At 37.5% G+C, this 20,093-nt stretch overlaps 1 protein-coding gene across 10 annotated transcripts in view; it reads right to left on the bottom strand.

The window, feature by feature from the left end:
• Window positions 1-214: 214 nt before the first annotated feature.
• ARID4A (AT-rich interaction domain 4A) overlaps window positions 215-20,093 on the bottom strand; it is a 75,581-nt gene continuing 55,702 nt past the window's right edge. For 6 of the 10 annotated variants that reach the window (XM_009427865.5, XM_009427867.4, XM_063793472.1 and 3 more), the window contains 7 exons: window positions 14,753-14,837; window positions 12,865-13,066; window positions 8,656-9,786; window positions 8,340-8,444; window positions 7,740-7,946; window positions 6,942-7,088; window positions 215-2,080 (listed from right to left, as the gene is read on the bottom strand). In XM_009427865.5, the coding sequence (XP_009426140.2) occupies window positions 1,977-2,080; window positions 6,942-7,088; window positions 7,740-7,946; window positions 8,340-8,444; window positions 8,656-9,786; window positions 12,865-13,066; window positions 14,753-14,837 (1,981 nt within the window). In that variant the 3' untranslated portion in view covers window positions 215-1,976. The remainder of the gene's footprint in view (window positions 2,081-6,941; window positions 7,089-7,739; window positions 7,947-8,339; window positions 8,445-8,655; window positions 9,787-12,864; window positions 13,067-14,752; window positions 14,838-20,093) is intronic. The other 4 variants (XM_509974.7, XM_009427869.5, XM_001165132.6 and 1 more) reach the window with 4 other exon arrangements.

The following is a 20,093-nucleotide window of genomic DNA, read 5'->3' as shown; positions in this document are numbered from 1 at the left end:
AGAAGGAAATCATTAAAATATTTAATGTATAAATCTAAGGTTGCCTCCTAGGTCCAACTGGATTTAAATGACACTTTTTTTTTTCATTTTTATAATTAGTAGAAATATTTTATTGTAAAGGCTGAATATACTAAAATGCTTGGTTTTGTGAAATCTGATTTTCCAACTGTAAGTTACAAGCACTTAGGAAAAAAGCAATCACTTAAATGAAAACTAAAAGTATAAAGCCTATGTTTAAAACATGGCCTTTATTAATACTGCCCACTGAGCTCCATTTTTATTTTACATTGAGATACTTCTGCTTTGCAAAGAAAAGACAGAAAAGTGCATTTTACAAGAGTACTTTTTTTGTTTTTAATTCTCTGAGAAAATGGAATCTGAATCACAAGTTCACAATGTAGTAAAATGAAATTAAGAAACAATGATTTCAGTAATGCTATGCCATCACTAGTGTTTAGCTCTGACTTTTTCTTGTAAATCAGATCCTGATATACAGTCTAGAGCATCTAGGTTATTATTCTACAGCATATTAAACACAGAAAAGGAGGTTTAAAAAAAAAACCCCTTTCAATGTACAAACATGAATTTAAAAACTGCTTTTAAAAAATCACCTTTTTACATAATGTATATGCAAAACTGCTTTAAATACATGATTTTGGAAGAATTATTTACAAAATCTATCAGTCTGTGGAACAATTCACAGACAAAGCATACATAGTTGCTTTACTTAGTTGTTGCATCTCAACTTTGGGAGATATAAATTCATTCGGCAGTATAGCAAACATAAAAACTGTGACAAAGTATCTTAAGGGCAACCAAAAATTTGATCCTCAAAACAGTTTAAATACTAGGACTGCCAAAGTTTCTAAACAAGGACATACTTTAATGATCCAGATGCCCATTTATAGTTCTATACTGTTTGATGGACTGAGACAGACTCCCTTTAACACAGGCAAGGCTGCAGGATGCAACCTCCTGTAAAAAGGACAGCTGAGAGCTATTGTCATCCAAAGAGTGAATTAACCTAGAATTTTCTTTTTTTTAATTTTATTAATATTTTAAAAAATACATAAAAATACAACATCCAATGTCTGAATAAATATATTTAACAAGTTGCAAGATAATACCTTATTTTACACAAAAATTTCAGCTTTAGAAATCTTGTTAAATAACTTCATTGTTGTTATATATTTCATTTTTGTCTTTTTGTAACAAAATAAAAACTCTGAAATTACATAGAAAAAAGACAAAATATTTTTGTCAAGGGATAAGATAGTCCACTGAAAACTTATTCACAATTCCACTGTAAACATTAATAAACATTAAAATATTTGCATAATTGTGTGCTCAAAAATCCTATAAAAAGTGGAAGACTTATTACAACTGTAGTTTTCAGTCAACTACACTTCCTTTCACAATTTATTTTGTCCCATTTACACCTTTAATCCTGGGCACACTGCTGAACATATACTTTGGCAGTTCTAAATAGCAAGTGCTTCCACAAAAATAAAAAAAACAACGATAATGAAAAAAAACACAACATAAACCCCCTACTCACCAAGTGTTCAAATACATCTTAGTGAAAGTGCAGCAGTAACTATTCAGCTGGGTAATATTTTGATGTTTATCATGTGCACTTGCTTGTCTACGATTTCTGTAACACCTGAAAGCTTTATTATACAAATTCAAATTTGCTAAGTGCCCTTTGTTCTATATCACAACAAACGAAAAACAAAAGTAAAGAGGAAAAATTATGACAAATATGGCAGGCTGCTTAACCTTCACTTATTAATCAGCTTATTTTTTGCAACAAGAAAAAAGAAGAGAGAGGGGAATAGATACAATCCAGCCTGGAAAAGTATACAGGATATACTTAGCAATGTCAAACCAGTTGAGTGCTTTCTGTGGTTGTAATTCAGGGTTTGGGGATTTATGTCCATGGCAGCAAACTGCTGGGAAGGTAGAGAAAATGTTTATCACCTGCATTCTACAGCAAGTACATTTTGTGGGGGAGATGATGATGAGGGACTCATTCCAGTGTCTGATGAAGCAGATGACATGGAGGCTCCCGCATGAGACACTGTGGAATCAAAACAACTATGTTAGATCCAAAAACTGTTACACAAAGATACCCAGCTAACAGCAAATTAGAAATAAAATTCTTAACATTATTCACCTTAATCACAGGCCTCTTATATGTCACATGAAGGAGTAACAAATTGTCAGCAAAAATTTTGTTTGGCTCAATTAAGTGGAGTTAGTCTTTGGTCAGTTAAGCACTACTCAACACTTAAAAATACATCATAAAATGTAAAGATTAAAGAGACAAAAACTCTTAAACCTCTAGTTGGGAGATCCCATGAAGGAACTTGGCTCAATCAGAAACAAGGTCAACCTGAGATAAACATGGAACCATATGGAATTTCTGCTTTATCTATGGGTCATAGGACCGTAAGAGAATTAATTTAACTCAGAGGATTTCCTCTGACAGGTATCAGAATCATGGAGATCAGGATCAAAGTAATGATGTGTGATAAGCAAAAAGTCCTCAAATGGTTTTAACATAATTTTCTCCAGGAGGACATAACACAGATTAGGGATCGGTACTCTGAGCATTAGGTGTTTTGCCACTTTTTAAGTTCTTTGCTTTTATCTTCTCTTTCCTTGCAATACTCTTGTCTTCTGCCTTTCTTTGCCTGATTGTTCCTATTTTATTTAAAATTTTAATTTTTGTTTATTCAAGTATCATGACAACCTCTGGGGCTCAAGCGACCCTCCTGCCTCAGCCTTCCAACTAGCTAAGACATGCCACTGTACCCAGCTAATTTTTAAATTTTTTGTAGAGATGGGATTTCACTACGTTGCCCAGGCTGGTCTCAAACTCCTGGACTCAAGTGATCTTCCTGCTCCAGCCTCCCAAAGTGCTGGAATTATAAGCGTGAGCCCCATGCCCAGGCAACAAATTCTTACATGTATGCTACAAATCACTCAAATCTCAATTTAATAACTCATTATAAAAACATAAGCAAATAAAAATGGGGAAAAGACTATAATAAGCTGGGCATGTTGGCTCATGCCTATAATCTCAGCACTTTGGGAGGCCAAAGCAAAAGGATTGCTTTAGAACAGGGGTTCCAGACCAGCCTGAGCCACATAGTGAGAATATGCCTCTACAAAAAAAACTAAAAAATTAGCTGGGTGTGGTGGCAGGCACCTGTGGTACCAGCTACTCGGGAGGCTGAGGTGGGAGTCGCTTGAGCCCAAGAGTCTGAGGCTGCAGTAAGCCGTGATCATGCCACTGCACTCCAGTCTGGGTGCCAGAGCCTGTCCCCCCCGACAACAAAAAAGACGGTAATAAAAAAATCTTTTTGGCTGGGCGCTGTGGCTCATGCCTGTAATTCCAACACTTTGGGAGGACGAGGTGGGCGGATTACTTGGGATCAGGAGTTGGAGACCAGCCTGGTCAACATGGTGAAACCCCATCTCTACTAAAAATACAAAAATTAGCCAGGCATGGTGGCGGGCACCTGTAATCCCAGCTACCCGGGAGGCTGAGGCAGGAAAATGGCTTGAACCCGGGAGGCGGAGGCTGCAGTGAGCCAAGACTGTGCCATTGCACTCCAGCCTGGGCAACAAGAGTGAAACTCCGTCTCAACAAAAAGAAAATCTTTTTAATTGTCTGAAATGTATGTCACCTTTAGGAAACTGACCCCAGAGCAAGTGGTGGGTTCTTTGAAGAAATTTTAATTTGCTAATTTGTTCTTTTCTTCTTTTGATATTCAAAAGTTCTGTAAAGACTTCTTGCTATTTACAGTTTTTAAAAGAAAAGGATGAACATGAGAAGTCTGATCTCTTTCCATTTGCTCCATCCTGTTCCTATTTCTAGGAATTAAAAACTGCTGGACTTGGAGCACAATGGTCAAGGCCACACATGACACGTCACTCTACCACAAAGTCATCCACTAAATCTCTACTAGAGGCAGAAAACTTCTCTCAACATGATCAACCCTATCAGGTAATTTACCTTTTATTTGGTTTTTAAGAGACATCCCTTCTGGAGCTTCCCCCTCCTGTTCCATCCTACTCCTGGAATAGTTGCTTTCTAGGTCTGCTATGCAGTGGTCATCCTAGAGCTTCCATTCACCATCACCTTCAGATATTCCTTCACTATTTTCCTATGTAGGATTCCTTGTTTGCCAGTCCCATGTCTTCTTAGCTTGGCTTCTAGTTTCTAGTACTACCATTGAGAAATCGGATGTAAGACTCTTGATGCTGTTCTGAGATCCATTTCTTTTTATATATGTATCTTTATATGGTAAATTTTTAGAATCTACTTTTTTTTTTTTTTTTTTTTTTTGAGACAGACTCTCACTCTGTCACCCAGGCTGGAGTGCACTGGCGCGATCTCGGTGCTCACTTCCGGGTTCAAGTGATCCTCAAGCCTCAGCCTCCTGAGTGGCTGGGATTACAGGCATCTGCCACCATGCCCAGCTGACTTTTGTAGTTTTAGTAGAGACGGGGTTTTGTCATGTTGGCCAGGTTGGTCTTAAACTCCTGGCCTCCAGTGATCTGCCTGCCTCTGCCTCCCAAAATGCTGGGATTACAGGCGTGAGCCGCTGTGCCAGGCCTACAATGTACTCTTTATCCACAGGATTCTGAAATTTCATATGCTTTGGTGATTTTCACCCCCATTATTTATAGAGGGCACAGTGAGTCCTTTTCTAACTCATATCCTTCAGTTCTAGAATTTTAAAAATATCTTTGATGACAACTTCCTCTTGTTTATTCAACTCTCCTTCTAGAAATCCTATGATTCAGAAGTTGGATCTCCTCGCCAGATTCCATATTTCTCTTATTTCTTCTCTCCTATTGTCTTTTTGACCCTCTAGTGGAATTTCTTCAGCTTCACTGCCTTATTATTTTTTTTAAATTCCTGCTATCATATTTTAAAGATATCCTTCTTGTTCTCTGAATTTTTAAAATAGTTATTATGCTTTTGTTTCAAGGTGGCAATCTCTTTCCCTTTATCTCTGGATACAAATTGAACATCCCTAATCCAAAAATCCAAAATCTGAAACTTTTGAGCACCAACGTGGTGCCACAAGTGGAAAATTCCACACATAAGCACTTACCACAAACTCTGTTTCATGCACAAAATTATTTATTATAAAATTACCTTCAGGCTATGTGTATAAAGTGTCTATGAAACATAAATGAATTTTGTGTTTAGACTTGGGTCCCATCACCAAGATATTTCATTATGTACAAATATTCCAAAATCTGAAAAAAACAAAAAACCCAAACACTTCTAGACCCAAGCATTTCAAATAAAGGATACTCAACTTGGATTAACTATTAAGAATAGTTTTGTCCTATTTTTTTTTAATATGGTACATTATCTATTTTTTTCTTCCAGTTCCTTCTTATTCTCCTTTTTCTACTTTGGCTTCTGCCTTTATGTAGGGGCTTTCCTCAAATGTCTGGTCATGTGGCTTCCATATTTAACATTAAAAAGCTGACTGAAAGCTGTATATGAGCATCAGGGCTTTTAAATACAGAAAATGCACATGTAGTGATTGGCAAGGATCTTGATTTTTGTTTCAGGAACATCCAAATAGTAGGTAATTTTTCTTGGGCTGGTCATTTTCTTTAGAAGAATCTTCCAATCTCCTCCCAGGAATAAGCATAAGCTTGGCTGCCAGCTTTCAGGAAGCCAAGAGGATTAGGCCTTGAGTTAGAAGAGGGACAGCAATCTAACTATTCAGTATGCAAACTTTCACTCCATCCATTATTTTGGTTTAGCACTTAATCATTACCCTCAGCTGTGGCTGGTGCCCCCAAGTCTACAGGCCTACTGATTTCCTCATTCTCTTTTAAGTTAATCTATTTTCTGCTTGAGTTGGGGGTGAGGTAGACTTGCTTCACAGATGGGAAGAAGAGATCCAATTTCTCTTTCCATTTTCAACCAATCCCATTTTTCAGCATCGTCCCATATCCCTTCTGAAAGCTTTTCTGGGGTTACATGGTATTAATTGGCTTGCTTCTTGTTGTTTTGTCCCACTACAAGGACAAGCAAGCTTAGTTTCAGCATTATCTCATCTGCTGGGACAGTTACAGTAGTCCATCTGTTATGCAGCTTCCAAAAGATATACTGTTGACATTTCTTGTCTGTTGTGGTCATTCTCTTGTCCTTTTGAGTTTAGGGCTTTTAATTTCCTTTACTGTTATTTTAGCAGGGCTTAGGGATGGACTGTAGATGGACATGTTCATGTTTAACTGGAAGTCAATCCTACAACCCCTGAAGGGCTAGCTCAGACACTACTCCCTCTCTCTGACTACTCCAAAGTAACCGCTCCTTCCACTAACTCTTGTACTTGTTAATATCATTCTCAGGGTACACACTGTTCCACTAGATATTAAGATCTTTGAGAAGAAAGTCTGTATCTAACTCATTTCTGTACTTCCGCCACCTGGCAGAGTGCCTGGCACATGGCATGTGCTCTTTAAAGTTGCTGAGCTGCACTATCTTATATTTTAGTTGCTTAGGAAATGATTTATAATCCCAACAAGATAATCTCCTTGAGAATAAGCCTTACGTCTCATTCATTTTGGTGAACCCCATAACAAATACAGTGCCTGTTAATAGATGCCAATAAATGTTTGAGCAAAGAGTGAATTTCAGAAGGACTATGCTCTACCTGAGAATCCATCACATTTAGTACAATCACACATTTTGGAAAACAGTTCATACTCCCTTTTAAGGGTGTCATTCTGATTAACTCAGTTGCTGACCTACTCATTTCAACAATAGAAAACACTAGGAATTTAAAAACAGCAATTAATGAATGTGTACTGTAATCAAAGAGTATCAAATTTAAATCTTCTAAAATGATAGGATATAGTTTTGAAATATAAGGGGAGAAAAATTATAATAAAATTACCTTCCCTGTCTTTCTTTTTTAATCTTTTTCTCCTCCTGTCTATGGTTGCAACTTCAGACTTCAGAGACATATAATATTTTCTGATTTCCTGTAGTTTTTCTTGGAGAAATGAGATTCTCTCTGTACTGTTCATATTATCTAATTCATCTAAAAGGGGGGAAAAAGTTAATTTGGATTTTAAAATAATTCTGTGAGAAAAATGATGACAATTCTATCAAACGTCTAACTCATAAATCAACAAAAGCTTTAGTTTATTAAAATCTACTACAGTAAGCTGAATAAGACTGTAAACAGGGAAGTCGTGAATTATATTCATGATTAAGAATTATTTTTAGATCCCAAATTTTCTATACTAAACATTTATTACTTAAATGATCAGAAAAACATAAGAAAACATCAACACAAACTAACCCTGACCTATCTATAATTATAGTTATCAGAATAGTTTCCCTGTATTGACATTTTCTTCACTACTACTAGTTACATAATAGAAATAACTACTGGTTATTTCTAATTGTTAGTGCTACAAAGGGCACTTCAATTTCACTGATTTATATAAATCATACATGGCTTCTTAATGGAGACCTTCCTGTAAGTCAATATTTATCAAGTCAGTTTTATGAAAAGACACAGATTTATACTTAAGACAACATGTGGTGATTCTTGCTAAGGCAATATTTGGAATATCTAAATAGTTAATCATTATTCCTTATTTTATTAACATTAATCCAAGTTGATATTTTAAGATCTATTCCACTTTACAGTATTCATCTATCAAGTTTTCTATAAGCTTCTTACTGAGCTGAAAGCTCCATTTATATGTCCTAGGGGATGAATTCGGATGTTTTTCTCTGTGTTTATCTTTCTCTCCATCTTTGATGTGCGGGGATATTCTTGCAGGAGATCGTGCAAGTTTCTGTGGCTTAGATACATTAAGATGCTTTACTGGGGTACATTTACTTGAATTGTCTAGGACAGGAAGATCTTCACTATCACTGCTTTGTCCTATAAATAATAAAAAAGATTGACTCAGATTATAAATAAAATTCTTAAATATCAAAATGCAACAGACCTAACAATTACATTTCTTGGTATCCTACAGAAATACGTGCACAAATGCACAAAGTTTATAACAATATAAAAACAACAAAAAAACCTAAATGCTCACCAACGGGGAAATGGTTAAAAATGATAAACTATTGAATACTTTCCTAAAGTTGTTAAAAAGAATGAGCTAGAGTTCCTAAGAATAAAAATGGCAAAATATCTAGTATAATACTGTTAAATGAAAATGCAGTTATAAAACAATATAGTATTGCTCCATTTATGTTTAAAACAAGCCAACAAACTGCTAAAAATACTAACACTATACAAAAGCTAGCATTGAAAGACACCAACCTGTTCCATTCTTTTCATTTTTGGCTGCAGCACTTGTTCGCTTTGGGGTACGCTTTTGCTTTTTTGCCATTAATCCACTATTTCCATCACTTGGCCTCTTCTGACCTGAAATAAGGGGAAAGAGAGAATGTTGAAAAAAAAAAAAAAAAGAGCAAGTATATTATTCAACAGACTACACTGACATTTCTTTCTTTTTAATAAGAAAAGAAGAGAGAAAAGAAAAAGAAAGTACTTTACAGATCAACAGTACCTGAAACTCAACAGTTTTGATTTTTGGTTTCATATAAACACTTACTTTTCCCTAGAAAGTCCTTACCCTTCTCTCTGCTCTCTCTCTCTTGTACAATTATACTACAGGTACCAGAGGCAACATTAGTTTCAAATCCATTTGCCGATTCCCTCTCACAGAGACCTTCTTGAGATTCTTCAGCAATACTATCAACTTCAATTGTTATATCACTCTCACTTTTTACGCTTCGAGACTCATCTTGACTAAGAGTAAGTGGTGAAGCTACTGAAAAGTTATGTTGGACTACAGGAGGTAGGGCAGGTGGAATAGAAACAAGAGAGTTAGACTCAGAGCTTTCAACTGCTACATCCTCAATGCTGGTCTTATCCTTTTCATCCAAATCATCCAAATCTACTTCATGGCAAACCAAGGTTTCAGGCCCGATCAGAGGCATTGCATCCTCATCTTCTTTTAGTGGAATATTTACAGTTTCTTCAGCTGGACTATCAAATCTTTCACTAGTCAGTTGTTGGATGCATTGGTTTGACTCTGCTATCAATGATGGCATTCCTTCATTTTCTCTTTCAAAGTGCTGTTCAAAATTTAAGTTTTTCATTCCCTCAGATCCAATACAATCACTGGTCCTTTCTTGAGATACAGTATTTGTCATTTCCATTCCATTCTCAATTCTTATTTTTTTCTCTGGCGATGATTGTCCTAGTATTTTCCGTTTCAACTTCTTTTCTTTCACACATTGGTCAATTTCATCTTCTGTAGCAGAAGAAAAGTTTTTATTGTCTAATGAAGACAATTCAAGACTACGAGCTTCTATATGAGGTTCACTTCCTGCTTCATTCTGGCCAAATGATGAAATCTTTATAATTTCTAAAGAAAGATCTTTTGTCTTGCTTCGTCTTCCCTTTCCTTTTGGAGATTTTTCGGCTTCTTTCTTAACTTCTTCTGCTTTTTCCATTTTGTTCCCAAAAATCTGTACTATTTGTTCATTCTCTCCAACTTCTAACTTCAGGGTTTCTAAAGGCTGCATTTGAGTCCTATCATTTTCTTTTAATATATGTGCAGAAATCTTTGGATTTTCTTCATCTAGCTTATCATCATTCAAATTTTCATTTTTTTCTAGTTCATCTTTAAGAGAAAGTTCTTCATTTATTAAATTCTTTTCTAAAGCATCTTCTGTTTCACTATCAGATGAACAAGAGTCTGTAAGAGGAAATATTATTATATTATACAGGTTTTTATATTACCAATGTAATTTTACAATAAAAATCTTACCAAAAATAACAATAAAAATCTTTAATCATGTACCTCTGAATACCTCCCTGTAGAAATTTCTGAAATAAAACAAATCGTAACATTTGTGCCAAGAATTTGAGGGGGAGGGGAAACTAAGCTCCAAGCAAAAATATATTACGTTGCATATTACTAACTCAAATCTATATGAAAAGCTATTTTGCAACATTCCCCAGTATCATATTTAGGTACAATAGTCCTTAAAAAAGATCAAAGGATTAGTACCTAGACATCCTAGACATGAAGTTAATTTGTTAAGTGGTTTGAGATAGTATCTAGGAGGGACAGGTGATGGGCATTTTGTACCCTAAGAAAGGAATATGACATTCTACTTAAAATAACTGTGGAAAGAAAAGGTTTTTTCTTTTCTTTTCTTTTTTTTTGAGACATAGTCTCACTTGGTTGCCCAGGCTAGAGTGCAGTGGCGTGATCTCAGCTCACTGCAAGCTCCGCCTCCTGGGTTCAAGCATTTCTCCTGCCTCAGCCTCCTGAGGAGCTGGGATAGGCGCAGGCCACCACGCCCGGCTAATTTTTGTATTTTAGTAGAGATGGGGTTTTGCTATGTTGGCCAGGCTGGTCTCAAACTCCTGACCTCAAGTGATCCGCCCACCTCAGCCTCCCAAAGTGCTGGGATTATAGGCATGAGCCACTGTGCCCAGCAAGAAAAGTTTTTAAAATGGGCAATTGGAATCCTCAAAACTTTAAATATTCTTAACAGACAAGAAAGTACAGGAAACAAAAATTGTTCCCTGTAAGGGAACTTGTAAAATAATAAAGTAGGGTTCTAAGACTGTATAGGATCTAAAAAATATAAAAATATTGTCCACATGGTGCTCAAATCCTCAAGAAGTTCAAAACTGCAAACATGAATTTTTTAGTGAAAAGGTGTATACAGTTTTATTTTGTGGTTTTATCATAAACAGAATGTAGAATTCATTTTCACGTTTTAAAAAATCCCTTTCAGTGGTAGTTTAATAAGGCTGGTATGTAGTTGTATAGACTGGACACTGCACACAGGTATGCCTTCTAAGAGGGTACCTTTCACTTTGTGGACATCTTAAACATTTGTCAGCAGATGGCAGTAAAGAGGAAGGATGTCCTTTTATAATTTGCACACAAGCACCATATGGACTAATAGCAAACATGTAGTTCAGTATAGCTTTTTTCTTGAAAGAAGAGAAATTTTTATATAAGACAACCATTTAAAATTTCTTTTTTGGTGGCCGGGCACAGTGGCTCACACCTGTAATTCCAGCACTTCAGGACGCTGAGGCGGGCACATCACTTGAGGTCAAGAGTGCGAGACCAGCGTGGCTAACATAGTAAAACCCTATTGCTGCTAAAAATACAAAAATTAGCCAGGTATGGTGGTGCACACCTGTGGTCCCAGCTACTTGGGAGACTGAGGTGGGAAAACTGCTTGAACCCAGGAGGTGGAGGTTGCAGGGAGCTGAGATTGCGCCACTATACTCCAGCCTGGGCAACAGAGTGAGGTGGGGTCTTGCTCTGCTACCCAGGCTGGAGTGCAGTGATGTGATTACACCTGCTGCAGCCTTGACCTCCCAGACTCAAGCAATCCTCCCACCTCAGCCTCCTGAGTAGCTGGGACCACAGGTGCACACCACCATGCCTGGCTAATTTTTAAATTTTTTTGTAAAGATGGGGTCTCACTATGGTGCCCTGGCTGGTCTGGAACTCCTGGGCTCAAGTGATCCTTTTGCCTCAGCCTCCCAAGGTGCTGGGATTACAGGCATGAACCACTGCGCTCAGCCTAAAATTTCTTAATTACATTTAAAAGTATACAGAGGTAGAAAAGTGGGGGAAACGAGTACAAGCAGAATAAAATATGTTCACCTATACTCATTATAAAACATGCCTGCACCACAGTAGTCTGTGTTCTCTTAGAACCACATGGTCTCAGCTTTGCTGAAAGATCCCAGATGAACAGCATTGAATTTATAGGATACACTGGTATAGGCTTTGAGGGAAAGTGTAGCACACATTAGGATGCATGGATTGTCAAGTCACCTTCTATTAAAATATATTATTTTCAAGATACTTATGAGAAAAAGTATTCCTAAATGAAAACATCACTAAATTTTAGATAAAAATGATACAGCAAAATATTTTCTTCAAATCAAATTTTATAGTTTAAATCATATGAGATTAAAATCCTAGGTGATTTACAGGTTGAACACCCCTAGTCCAAAAACCTGAAATCCAAAATGCTGCAAATTCCACAACTTTTTGGGCACCAACATGACACCACAAGTAAAAAATTCCAGACCTGACCTCATGGGACACATTGCATCCAAACACAGGTGCACAACAGTTTCTTCAGCAACCCCAAGCTAGTGTATGGGTAACCTTTTAATGAAAACACAGCATTGTAGGTGGAGACTGAAAGCCTGCTGTTTGTTTTCGCTGTTGTTTAGCAGCTGATACGGGTATTCTAGTGATGCTACCTTGCTGCTTAGTTTCCCCACACACACTATTTTTCCACTGTATTAATTGTAAGTCATATGTTTTACTGTTATGTAATTATGTGTGAATAAGTGTAAGAAAATTGCTTATCAGTAGCTGGCATATAAATTCAGAGTCAAGAATAACAGTGATGCCAAACAATCACAGACTGTTCACATGGGTGGCTGAGACAATTATACCTGTGATTTCTGATGGTTCAAATAACACAATCTTTATTTCATGAACAAAACTATTAAAAATATGGTATAAAATTACTTTCAGGCTATGTGTATAAGGTGTATATGAAACACTAATTTTCATGTTTAGACTTGGGTCCTATCCCTAGGATATCTCATTATGTATATGCAATATTAAAAAAAAAAATCAAAAACCAAAAACACTTCTAGTCCCAAGCATTTTGGGCAAGGGATACTCAACCTGTACTGTGAATATTTCACACAATGGAAGTTCTATTATTTATGTTATTGATTTTTGTTAAAGTCAGCCATCCTCAAAATTGAGCACCTTCCATTCCATTTGACAGAGGTGAGCTGTCTGGTATATTGCTGCGAGCACTTCTGGTACCTGATTTTCCTTCACTGTTTGCTGTCTTAGATAAGCCATACGGCATGTTTGATGAAAGGGTTGATTTTAAAGGAGGTCGTCCCCGTTTTGACTTCTGCCTCTCCTCATCTCTCTTTTCGTCCTTTTCACTATCTTCTTTATTCTGGGCAACAACAACAAAATGTATGAGAAGGGCCAATGCTTTACGAAAAATGAACATTCTACTTATCCAAAGAAAACTACATCTCAAAAAAGGTTTGATATTTTATACGTCACTTCCTAGTCTGTGCTTACAGAAGAATCAAGAAGAGTTTTCTGGCTGGTCTGAGAGGTTATCAGAACTTATTAACATTAGTGTCACTGAAATTGGTATATAATCCTCCACTGCTGAATTTCTAACATATTTTGTATTTATGTAAATACAATATTGTACAATTTGTAATACTGCAATTATATTGTGATGGTCAGTTAGAGCATTAGAAGGCTATACAACTATTCCGCACTCCCCGCTGTTCCCTACTATCCCCTGCAGAAAGGAAAGATATCTATCATCCAGTAGACAAAACAATGGGCAAATCTCTACAGCAAAGCTTGACAACTGAGGATGTGGGTGAGGGTACAATTGGCCAGTATATATGTGTTTTAAAATTTTAGTATTGGCTTCTAGCATTTAAAAGTCAAATTTCACATTTTAAGAAAGATAGTGGTCTTGAAAAATCCTAAAATCTGGCAACCCTGGGTCTGCATTCCCACAGCAGAGTGGTTAGTTCCATTCCGTCTAAATGAGGAATGTGACCTCTCGTTTGTCACGGTTCGTCCTACTTTATCCTTCTCCTATAAAGCCTCTACAGGAATTTGAGTTTGAAAGTCATGCCCTAGGGGTTGCTGGTTTTCACCTTTGCTGAAACAATGTGGTAATGTGTTAGTTTTAAGCTCCTGGGTTATAAAGAGAAAATCACAATTATCTTTCCAGAATCAAGATTTTTTTTTTTTTTTTTTTGAGATGGAGTCTTGCTCTGTCGCCCAGGCTGGAGCGCAGTGGCGCGATCTTGGCTCACTGCAAGCTCCGCCTCCTGGGTTCACGCCATTCTCCTGCCTCAGCCTCCCGAGTAGCTGGGACTACAGGCGCCGGCCACCACGACCGGCTAATTTTTTCTATATTTAGTAGAGATGGGGTTTCACCGTGTTAGCCAGGATGGTCTTGATCTCCTGACCTCGTGATCCGCCCGCCTCGGCCTCCCAAAGTGCTGGCATTACAGGCATGAGCCACCACGCCCGGCCAAGATGATTATTACAATAAGATTTATTAAACAAACACAATATCGTATATGCATATTACTAAGCAAAAGAAGCCAATCTAAAAAGGCTATATGGTGTATGATTCCAATTATATGATATTCTCAAAAAGGCAAAAACTATGGAGAGAGAAAAAGTCTGTAGTTGTCAGGGGTTGGGGTGGGGGTAAGAATAAGCAGAACATAAAGGATTTTTAGGGCAGTAAAGCTACTCTGTATGATACTATAGTGATGGATCCATGTCATTATATATTTGTCAAAACCTATAGAATATACAACACCAACAGTGAACCCTAATGTAAACGATGGACTCTGAGTGACAATAATGTGTCAATGTAGGCACATCAGTTGTAACAAACATCCCACTCTGGTGGGGGATGTTGACAATCTGGGAAGGCTATGCATGCATGGGGCAGAGAGTATATGGGAGGTCTATATACCTTGCTCTCAATCTTGGTATAAACCTAAAACTGTTCTTAAAGTCTTAAAAAACACACAATACAATTTGGATAATTCCTATACATATTATAAAGGACAGAAATCTACAAACATACTTTAGCTTTTTTCTTCTGTTTTTTCTTCGGTCCACCTTTGTCCAAAGGCCAGATTATCCTGTCAGCCTTCACCCACTCATCATACCTTAAAAAAAAAAAAAAAAAAAAAGTTTGTACAAACTTTAAACATTATAACCTTTTTGAAATGTATTCACCAAATGAAAACAACAGTGAGACAGATTAAATAGTTTGTTCTTAGTGTTGGCAAGAATATGAAGGGCACAGGGGCTGGTTTGCTGGTAACATGTGCCAGTAACTGTAGTAGGTATTTTGTATACTCACTAGGGAAAGGCAAGAGGATTTCTTAAGAGTTAACAGGTTTAGAGGGAGAGTTTTGGAAAGCAAACTCTAGATTCAAGACAATCTGAACTGTTTTGTTTTCCACAGCTTTTACAGACCTGAGCTTATAATCAGATCTGCACTAGAATTCGTGCTACTGAATGAATAATAGAAAGCTAAGTCAGATAAATTCAAATTTGCAAGGTGATCAGTTTCAGGTTATTTTATCAAGTTATTTTATCAAGTCCATTTCAACTTCCTTTTCCTCAACACTCTCTCTAGTATTTCCAATAAAATCTTCTTCTGAACTACATTGCCTTTAGGATTCTGAAATTTTTTAGAGATATCTGTATTTCACCTACTTTATCTAAGTTTATTCTGTTTAGCTCAAGTTGAAAACTCATTTCCCCTAAACATTTACTTAAAAATTTATTTTTAAATTTATTTTAAATTTTATTTTTATTTTTTGGGGGATAGTTTCAATGTTGTCACCCAGGCTGGCATGCAGTGGTGCCATCTCGGCTCACTGGAACCTCTGCCTCCTGGGTTCAAGTGATTCTCATGCCTCAGCCTCCCAATATCTGGGATTACAGGTGCCTGCCACCACACCCCGCTAATTTTTTATTTTTCGTAGAGACGGGGTTTCGCCATGTTGGCCATGCTGGTCTCGAACTCCTGACCTCAGGTGACCTGCTCACCTCAGTCTCCCAAAGTGCTGGGATTATAGGGGTGAGCCACTGGACCCAGCAATTTTTTTAGAGAGGGTCTCACCCTGTTGCCCAGGATGGAGTGCAGAGGCATGATCTCCTGGGCTCAGATGATCCTCCCACCTCAGCCTCCTGAGTAGCTGAGACCACGGATGTACACCATTGCACCAAGCTAATTTTTGTATTTTTTATAGAGACGGGTTTTGCCATGTTGCCCAGGCTGGTCTTGAATTCCGGAGCTCAAGTGATCTGCCCACCTCAGCCTCCCAAAGTGCAAGGATTACAGGCATGAGCCATTGCACCTGGCCTTCTCAAATGATTACTATCACTTTTGAATGTCTATAGTCCAAGTGACTAATCAGGGGCAAATAAGAAATTAAGCTTTCTAGAACTAAATAACAGTTTTTACATTATCTAAATATACAAGTATTTACAGAATTAAGTCAAAATCTAAAAAATGTACAGTTAAGTAAAGAAACAACAGGCAGTCCTTGCTTTAGACCAGGAAACTGGGCCACAATGGAAGAAGAAGAATTGTCTTGGGCCACACATAAAATAACACTAACACTAATGATAGCTGATGAGCTTAAAAAAAAAAAAAAACCCACGCAAAAAAATAAAAAAAATCTCATGTTTTAAGAAAGTTTATGAATTTGTGTTGGGCCACATTCCAGGCCATGCTGGGCTGCGTATGGCCTGTGGGCCACAGGTTGGACAAACTTGTTTTAGACCGTAGCGTGTTAATAGAAACTCATGTATCTGGAAACCATATTCTTGCTTTGTAAGCCAGTTACCATGGAGATGTACAAAGTAAGGACATGGTTCCTTTATGCATGTATTTCAGTTGACATGGTACCATGACTACCTATACAGATGCTCCTTTACTTATGATGCAATTATGTCCTAATAAACTCATCACAAATTGAAAATATCCTGTCAAAAAATGCATTTAATACATCTAGCCTACTGAACATCACAGCTTAGCTTAGCCTACCTTAAACATGCTCAGAACACTCATATTAGCCTAGAGTTGAGCAAAATCAACTAACACAAAGTCTATTCTATAATAAAGTCTTAAATATCTCATGTAATTTATTGAATACACTGTACAGTACTGGTTGATTAGTCTCATGATTTCTTAGCTGTTTGCTGTGGCTGCACAGTCTGATGAGAGAGTATCATACTGCATATCGCTAGACCAGGAAAAAAAATCCAAATTTAGGCCGGGCGCAGTGGCTCACACCTGTAATCCCAACACTTTGGGAGGCCGAGGCGGGCGATCACAAGGTCAAGAGATCGAGACCATCCTGGCCAACATGGTGAAACCCTGTCTCTACTAAAAATACAAAAATTAGCTGGGCATGGTGGCGTGCGTCTGTAGTCCCAGCTACTTGGGAGGCTGAGGCAGGAGAATCGCTTGAACCCAGGAGGCGGAGGTTGCAGTGAGCCCAGATCGCACCACTGCACTCCAGCCTGGCGACAGAGCAAGACTCTGTCTTAAAAAAAAAAAAAAAAAAAAAAAAATCAAAATTAAAAATTCCATGGCTTCTGAATGCATATAGCTTTTGAACCATTTTAAATTAAAAAAAAAAATTGAAGTTGAACCACTGTAAGTTAGGAACTGCCTGTACTATGATTTGAAAACTATCTCTCACTCATTAACCCAGTATCTAGTTTCTAAAACGAGACTGGCTATGAGCATCATATTAGGCTTTTAAACATCTGTACTTTATTAACTTATATGGAAATGTTTATTCATTTGAACATTTACTGAGGGCCTACTAGTATGCACTGTATCAGGAAGTATGTAGAGAATAAACATGGCCAATGTTCTCATGCAACCCATAATCTGTTATAAAAGATAGACATATAGTAAAATCAAGTATAGTCTGGTAAGTGCAATATGTATCTGATCCAGGGCTAACAAAGGGATAACTCTATCCAATTCCATAGGCGGTATCAGACAACCAAGAAGCACAGGCCTGATTTTTAGTGTACTTGGTCCTGGCGACACTGGACAAAGCAATATATCATGTAGGTACTTCTAGCACTAATATTGCTAACAAAGGATAGTCCCAGGATTTCTCAATGAGAGACCAGGACTCTTCTCACACTTCTTACACTTGCAGATACTCCCTTTCAGGAGTCTGGCTAAATTCGTTAGGAACCATGGTGGCTTCATCTCAATTGAACAGGCCAGAATTATACCAGCTTTTAGGAGTAGAGAAGAACAACGAAAAACCATGAACCAGGAGAGTACCAGTTAGGTAATTAATTAGAGAGATGACTAATCCAAAACCTGAGCGTATAATAAAATGACTGCTGAGAAGAGTCATAAAGTAAAACATTAAAAAAATGAGAAAGAAAGATAGGGGAAATTCTAGAAAGCAGAACACAGACATATACAGATGTGAAACAGGAGTGGATAGTTGTGAACTAAAGAATCTGAGGAAGAAAGAAGGCTATCATGTGATGCAACTGGAAATATAATGACTGAAAGTTGGTATGATATATTCCTTTTCCCCTGAATTCAATAACACATTGTAAAGAAAAGAAAACAGTTAACATTCATGGAGCACTAAGTGCCAGGCATGGTTCTAAGCATTTACATCTGAATACAAATATTATCACTACAGTAGTCCCTGCTTAGCCACAGCATAGTTCAATTACCCATGATCCAAAAATATTAAGATATTTTGAGAGAAAGACCACATTCATATAACTTTTATTACAATACAGTTATAATTGCTCTATTTTATTATTGTTGTTAATCTCTTACTGTGCTTAATTTATAAATTAAACTTTATTGTAGGTATGTATGTATAGGAAAAATCATAGGATATATAAGATTCAGTACTATGTGAGGTTTCAGGCATCCACTGGGGGTCCTGGAACACATTTCCAGCAGATGAGAGGGAACTACTGCATTATACAACACCTCTACAAAATAGGAACTGTATTTTTCCCAGTGTAGAGATGAGGGACTTGAGTCATAACAGAGCACACATCTAGCGTATAGAGAAACCCAGGGGCAGTCTGGCTCCAAATAAATACAGGGCAACCAGAGATATTAAATATGCCAGATTTTGTAAAAGAGAACAAGAAAGGCAGCCCCTGACATTTAGGAACTTGCCTGGCACTATCAGCTGGGCCTTGGTGTTGCTTAGAGCTAGTCTGGCACTCATAGCTAGGCCACACTGTCCTGCTGTTGAAACATGAACAATTTCAAAGAGCGTCAACATCAGACAAGTCCATTCTGTGACCATGATGTATCAAAACAAAAACAAGACCACGTCCTAATTGTGTCTGAACACAGAAAAAACAGGAACAGTGTCCAATCCACAAAAACGACAAACATCTTCTTTTTCTTGACTAATGTGGGTGATTGCTGTTTCTTTACCAATTATAATGTTACCTTGGTCTAACTGTCTCTCCTTCTAGATAAGATTTATTACGAAAACCAACTATAATTACCCCAACTTCCTGACAGGATCCAATATGGAGCAAAATCTCTTTTTTCTTTTTCTTTTTTTTTTTTTATTTATGAGACAGGATTTCACTCTATCATCCAGGCTGGAGTACAGTGGTATGATCATAGCTCATCTCAGCCTCCAACTCCTGGGCTCCAGTGATCCTCCCACCTCAGCCTTCTGGGTAACTGGGACTACAGGTACGTGCCACCATGCCAGGCTAATTTTTAATTTTAATTTTTTGTAGAGATGGGGGTCTAACTATGTTGCCAGGTCTGGTCTTGAACTCCTGGCCTCAAGCAGTCCTTCCGCCTCCACCTCCCAAAGTGCTGGGATTACATGCAAGAGCCCCCATGCCCTGCCTTTCTTAAACCCTCCCCAAAATCATCTAACGGAAGATCAAATGTAAGTTCTAACGTTCTTTTTTATTAATTAGCCGACTTAGAATTATTACAGTGCTTGACATAGGCTTGATTTCTGATGAATGAAACAAACACTTGCACGGTTGGAAGTTGCAGGCCTGGCTCCCTGCTCATAGTCAGTAATATGTCTCCACAGAATTATGAATTATTGTTTTCCCAAAGATGGTGCCTTGAGCCTCTGTTGATTCATTTAACACCATATTACTAAGATGCCCTATGGTTCCCCTTGCTGTGTGTTCTCCCTCACTATAAATGAGTAATAAATGTAACTTGTTCTAACTACAGGTGTGATCCTGGTAGTCTCTGGCTAGAAGCATTGACACTGCTAGTATAACAGCAGGAATGTCAAAGTCTTGGAAAATTCAGAACCAAGGTGTGCTTTGTAAATATGTACCATTATTTGCTTTCACTCTTCATAACATTAAGTTGATGTTCTATTTAATCATTGAAAAAATTTCAATAG

The sequence above is a fragment of the Pan troglodytes genome, chromosome 15 (genome assembly GCF_028858775.2).
Source record: "Pan troglodytes isolate AG18354 chromosome 15, NHGRI_mPanTro3-v2.0_pri, whole genome shotgun sequence".
In the NCBI taxonomy this organism is placed as follows: domain Eukaryota; kingdom Metazoa; phylum Chordata; class Mammalia; order Primates; family Hominidae; genus Pan; species Pan troglodytes.
Note: the sequence above shows the minus strand (reverse complement) of the source record. Positions and strands in the feature narration are given on the sequence as shown.